At 47.5% G+C, this 6302-nt stretch overlaps 1 protein-coding gene across 1 annotated transcript; it reads left to right on the top strand.

Moving 5' to 3' along the window:
* The first annotated feature begins 393 nt into the window (after positions 1-393).
* LOC141262098 (melanocortin receptor 4-like) lies at positions 394-5737 on the top strand. Its single transcript, XM_073676271.1, has 3 exons — positions 394-415; positions 4687-4764; positions 4962-5737. The coding sequence occupies exons 1-3, from the start codon at positions 394-396 to the stop codon at positions 5735-5737; spliced, it is 876 nt and encodes a 291-aa protein (XP_073532372.1).
* The last annotated feature ends 565 nt before the right edge of the window (positions 5738-6302 follow it).

Here is a 6302-nt window from a genome sequence, read left to right as displayed (position 1 = left end):
ACAACAAATGAATTATAAATAAATAATCAATTATTACATCTCAAATCAACATTTAATTAAATTGATCACATATCTACTCTAAAGAATTTTTTTTTAAAATCTTTATATATTACATATACTGTAGTTTCACATTTGCAAAAGATAGATTATTTTTAATATATGCCATGTCTATCCATACGGAGTGCTGACCCTTCTATTGAACAGTACACTGTGCAGACTGAGGCTCCGCTAATAATGTAATCACAGCTACTGTGCTGAGTCACTCTCAGACGCACAGGCAGAGTGGTGCTGCAGGGAGCTACAGATACCGTTGAAATTGCGACAACAGGCGGGGTGAGTTGTTGGGGGTGGTGACGATTGACACAGGGTCCCCCCTCCCAGCTCACAGGTCCCATGGCGGCTGCCTTGTCTGCCGGTATGGATGATATGCCCCGCCCGTCTCCTTGTACTAATAGTATAGTGTATACATGTCAAACTCTGGCCCGTAGGGTGATTATATTTGGCCCGCGACACATGAACCCCCACCCCTATGTGGGGCCATTATTCTGTGTTGAGGACTTTGTGGGGCCGATTATACTGTATAGAAGGCAATGTGGGGCCCATAATACTGTAAGGAGGACTATGTGGGGCCCATTATACTGTATGGAGGACTATGTGGGGCCCATTATACTGTATTGAGGACTGTATGGGGCCAATTATACTGTATGGAGGACTATGGGGGCCCATTATTCTGTATTAATGACTGTATGGGGCCCATTATACTATATGGAGGACTATGTGCAGGCCATTATACTGTAAGGAGGACTATGCGTGGCCCATTATTCTGTATGGAGGACTATGTGTGGCCCATTATTCTGTATGGAGGACTATGTGTGGCCCATTATTCTGTATGGAGGACTATGTGGGGGGTGATTATACTGTATACTGGTTGTCGCCCGACTTTTTCCAAGTTTTTCATTTTGGCCCTCTGTGTGTTTAAGTTTGACATCCCTGGTGTAGTGAGTTTGGTGTGAACAACCTGAGTGGCCTACAACCCCATCCTACATCTGTGTGGTGAATTTGAAATCCTAATGATTCAAGCTATAGAGCATTCCTGTTTGATATTAGTTTGATATGCCACGCTGCATTTGACGCTCCCCCTGGGCCGCGTGGGGAACCCGGAACCGGCCCTTTTTGTGGATGCTGGAGGTTGTAGTCACCGTGGTGGCGACCCGGTCCCGTGGCTCAGGGTGGTCAAACCAGTAGCAGTCTATTTATGGGGTTTTTATGGTTTAATGTCCGACTACGCCACCCGTGGATTGCGGTCAGGATGAACCGCCGCTGCAGGGCAGACCGCTGAGGCTGGTGTTGTGGGTGCAGCAGAGTGTAGTACAATGGGAGGAGTATAGCCTCAGGGCAGTGTAGAGTGATGATGGTGGTTGTGGTGCGGGGCGTCCCAGTACTAGTAGTGCTGACGTGATGAGAAAGCACAGAGACAAGGTGTTGCAGTTCAGGTTCTTTACTCACAGTTCTCATCCAGGTCACTTGTGCACAGAAAGGACCGCCCGAGCCGTGCTGCGTCCACCAGGCAGGGAACTCGATCAACCCCCAGGCAATTCTGGAGTGTGGCACAGGACTCCCTTCTATCCTTTCGTCAGCCGTGCCCCACCAGTGACACTACTTCTGTCCAGCTGCCTCGGGTCTTCTCCTGGGAGGACTGGGTGTCCACTTCCCTGACCCTATGTGGTGTGCCTTCCTAGTAGGTGTAGTGAGGGGTCGCACCAGTAAATGATCACGACCACCGGTTCTTGGTTAAGGATTAGTCACCTCCACCAACTTGGGATCCGGTACCCTGTTCTGCCAACCCGTCACCCGTAATCTCCTGGGTCCTTAGGGTTCCTTCTGCTTTCGTGTCTTTGGGCCCTTCTACACTTTGGGTACTTCTCTTTCTTTGATGTTCCTTTCTGTTTCTGTTCCTTTCTGTTTCTGTTCCTTTCTTCTGGCTCCGGCCTTCACCCTAGGCCTGTCTCATGGAGCTGGGCCCAGACTGAGCCAAAGCTCCCTGTCAGTCCTCTCTGGCTGAACTCCTTCTCTCACTCCACTGACTGAACCGACCTTCTTCTCCCTGAACCAAGATGGTGCCCACCTTATATACCCTCCCCTAGTGTATGAGCCCAGGTGACTTGCAACCAATGGGCTCCTACCTATGCCCAGAAACCGTCCCCTCCTGCTCCTACATCACTGGGTTTTCCTCCCCCCTTCCCACTCCAGCCAGGACATGATCTGTCGTGCCTGCATTACTGTACTAATGGGAGCACCGTAGAGCTGTCCCCCGGAAGTGGGGTGTGTGTCATGCATGCAGCTAACTGAGTCCCGGTCCACACACCATCCTTACCCGGGAGTGGGATATCACACCTCTGGTTGAGGTGCAATACCTCTGTAGCGACCGAACCCTCGGGGCGCTACATTCCCCCTTGGTAAACCACAGCACATCCTCGGGCTGGAAAAGAGGAAAGACAATTCAAAAACATACAAAATTTTTAGAATGCATTCGCATATAAGACAATAACCATTTAACCCATCCCTTTATGGGAGGCACTTTTCTCCTTCAACGTTACTGGTACACTTTTCTCTTTTAACAAGTATTACACATAAAATACCATAAAACTCTTTTAGCAGCATATAAAACTTTTCAGTATAAAACATTCTTAAGTAAAACACATTCTTGGGTACTGGCCGCCGTGCATCTTGCGACCAGGTGTCCTTTCTTCTTAAAGGTGCAACAGTCCAGTAAACTTGTCTTGAGGTAGACGTTGCAGTCTTTTTATAAAACCAGTAGGGGGCGCTTTAGGAAGCGCAACTATTTACAGGATGGCCGCTCTCAGTCCTCGGCCAGGTAGGGAAAAGGGATGGCTGTTCTCAGTCCCCAGCCAGGTAACTTAGGGGATGGGGCAATTTTTTTTATCAGTTCTATATCAGTCCCAACGGGGACCACACTCTCAGTGGAAACAGTCCCACAACAGTTCTTATACCCTGACGGGTAACTATATACATTTGTGCGCTGCCACTTTTCAGTAGCGGTGTCCTCCTTGCGCACCTTCTTCCGGGTAGTCTTCAGGCCCGTCCAGACCCTCTTGATTCCCTTCGGTATGGTACTGTTGTTCCTCTTCTTCTACCACTCTGTGGACGTGGAGGGCGTACAGGTCCGCGCCCAGGGGTGGTGGTTCCGAGACCGGGGGCGCACGCGGTTGGGAGGCGCCTGGGGAGATCAGGCCTTGCGACCGGGCCTGGAGAGGGCCGCTGTTGATGACGCCCGGGATCGGCGGCTCCACCAGGGGGCCCGGGAGCAGGCTGACGCTGGCAGCGTCCGGGACAGGGAGACTCCTCTTACCTGCTCCCGCGACCGCTCCTGCATCACACGTCTTCTCCTGGCGCTGGTCGGGGCCCGCGACGGCTGGGGCACTGCCAATGCTGGGCAGCTTAGTCTGCTGCCGCTCCGCCATCTTGCTCTCCGTTCCTGATGTCTTCCTCCCCCCTGGTTAACCGTGGCCTACCTTCCGGCGATCCTCTTCTGTAGGCCGCGGCTCCGCTCGCGATGGTCTGCGTTGAGGACCTGGCGTCGCGCGCTGCTGACGTCAGCGCTCGCTGGGCTCCTTCCAGGACCTTGTGCGGCGTCTGTTCCTTTCTGTTCCTTTCTTCTGGCTCCGGCCTTCACCCTAGGCCTGTCTCGTGGAGCTGGGCCCAGACTGAGCCACAGCTCCCTGTCAGCCCTCTCTGGCTGAACTCCTTCTCTCACTCCACTGACTGAACTGACCTTCTTCTCCCTGAACCAAGATGGTGCCCACCTTATATACCCTCCCCTAGTGTATGAGCCCAGGTGACTTGCAACCAATGGGCTCCTACCTATGCCCAGAAACCGTCCCCTCCTGCTCCTACATCACTGGGTTTTCCTCCCCCCTTCCCACTCCAGCCAGGGACATGATCTGTCGTGCCTGCATTACTGTACTAATGGGAGCACCGTTGAGCTGTCCCCCGGAAGTGGGGTGTGTGTGATGCATGCAGCTAGCTGAGTCCCGGTCCACACTCCATCCTTACCCGGGAGTGGGATATCACACCTCTGGTTGAGGTGCAATACCTCTGTAGCGACTGAACCCTCGGGGCGCTACACATTGATGCCGTAATTGATGCAAAAGGACCCCCGACCAAGTATTGAGTGCATTTACGGAACATACATTTCAGTAGGCCAACATTTCGGATTTTAAAAACATTTTTCAAGCTGTTGTTATAAAGTATTCTAATTTACTGAGATAATGACTTTTGTGTTTTCATTGGCTGTAAGCCATAATCATCAACATTAACAGAAATAAACACTTGAAGTAGATCACTCTGTGTGTAATGACTCTATATAATATATGAGTTTCACTTTTTGTTTTGAAGAACTGAAATAAATTAACTTTTTGATGATTTTAATTTAGTGCGAAGCACTTGTATATATTAGTATCTTTTTACCTACATTGTTTTAATTTGGCTATGTGACTAAAATGCATGTTTTCTTACTATAGAATATAAAATCACATTGCATTTATAGCGTTCTATCAAATATAGGTAGTAAATTATTCAAGAACTATAATTACTAAGTGCAATGGTAGCAGCAACATCGGATAACTGGATTTCTATAGTAATACATGCATTTTTAATTCATGGCAGCTGAGGGCCTTGTTTCCTGCTATGTTGCTGTGATGTTACATGAGTTCTTGGGTTGTGGATGGGACCTCCATGCACTGGGTATAGTAAACAGCACAAACAAGCGTTACTAGGTAGACCTCACGCTTCTCTCTAGTCTGATGCATAATTTATTGCTCAGCTATTATATAAGATCCAGCAGCCGCTCCAGGATTCTTGTATAGCAGATAACATGGTGCGTTTATTGCTTTGCTTGAATCGTGTAGCTTATGTTTTCCTTTTTTGTTTCCATGTCATAGTGGCAACACTATCGGTCACTTTAAATGGCTTATTGGCAACGGCTATCTTAGCCACCAAGACTTTACGATCAGAGAACCGATTCCTCTATATCCTCAATACCTGTCTCGGTGACTTCTTACTCGGAGCTGTCTGGTTTTATGCAGGTCTGTTTGATAACACTGATAGCACTCCAGGAAAAATTGCCAGTCGTTTCCTATTATACAACCTCATGGGAACCATCTTCTTGTCCATTCTCTCCTCTCAATGTGAGCGTCATTTTGCTGTCGCATCTCCATTTAAATACATGCGCTTAATGACCAAAGGACGATCTGTTGGAGTTGTGGTATTCTGTTGGGTTTTCCCCTTGTTCATGTCTTTAATTTATGGATTGATTGGAGAATCCATTTCTTCAACCATTAAAGGAATCAGCAACATTTTTACCAACGTAGCCAGTTTTATTATCATGGTCGGCCTGAATATAAAACTTTATTTGATAGCCAAAGGTCAACAAGAAAGAGAGATATTTGCTTCTCAGAAGGACAGCAATAAGTCTTCACTTCGGGTTGTTGTTGTAGTCTCCTCTTCCTTCCTTGTCTTCTGGACCCCAGCTACAGTGTATGAGTCTGTCTGTGGCTTCTATGCTTGTCCGAAATTCGACAATGAAAGCATTAATCCATTTACGATTCTGATAATTGTAACAGCTGTAATAAATCCCATTTTATACCTGTGGGGCAGTCGGGCAATTCGTGTGGCTGTGTGGAAGACCCTCATCCCTCGTGCTGTTTGTCAGAGGTAAAATTAGTCTAGAGTCCAATATACTTGATAGTACTTAAAGGCATTGTCACAACATAAATAATTGTTAAAATTGTAATGTGCTTTTAAAACAAGCAGTTTTGCGATTTTAATTTTATTAAAAATATCACAAGAATGGAGGGATTATTCATTTTAAAATTGAATGCTCGTGATCTAGGATACCAGCCCCCACTACAGCCTAGCAGCGTGTTTGAGCATATGCAGTGCCTACAAGCTCTTATCAATACTGTAAGCACTGATTTAAAGCTGGCCGGATCACTGGAGCGTACGATCTAGCCATCTTAAAGGTTAATTTACAGTCAAAACAGGCTGCTGATCACCCAAAGAATGAGCAAGATGTTTGTTCGTCGGGTGAAAGGATCTTTTTGGCTGAACAAAAGACCATTGTTCTCGGCAGCACATTGTACTGTGTCAACAGGACTCACACTGCTGAGAACAATTGTCTTATTCTCTTTGGTCAGTTTTGTAATATTTGTAGTAGATTCCTTCTGACTGAGCACTCCTCCCATCACCCTAACGCATTTTTAATTAGAGCTGGATCCTGCATG

This window comes from Phyllobates terribilis, unplaced genomic scaffold (assembly GCF_046119375.1).
Source record: "Phyllobates terribilis strain yellow unplaced genomic scaffold, ASM4611937v1 Scaffold_1__5_contigs__length_1240528914, whole genome shotgun sequence".
Classification (NCBI taxonomy): Eukaryota; Metazoa; Chordata; class Amphibia; order Anura; family Dendrobatidae; genus Phyllobates; species Phyllobates terribilis.
The sequence above is the reverse complement of the archived record's forward strand: the minus strand, read 5'-3'. Positions and strand labels throughout refer to the sequence as shown.

Excerpts from the sequence above, each read along its gene's own strand:
- LOC141262098 (XM_073676271.1), top strand. The coding sequence starts at position 394 with ATGGCGGCTGCCTTGTCTGCCG. Across the intron at positions 416-4,686 it reads GGCGGCTGCCTTGTCTGCCG|CTGAGGGCCTTGTTTCCTGC; the intron begins GTATGGATGATA and ends AATTCATGGCAG. Across the intron at positions 4,765-4,961 it reads ATGGGACCTCCATGCACTGG|TGGCAACACTATCGGTCACT; the intron begins GTATAGTAAACA and ends TCCATGTCATAG.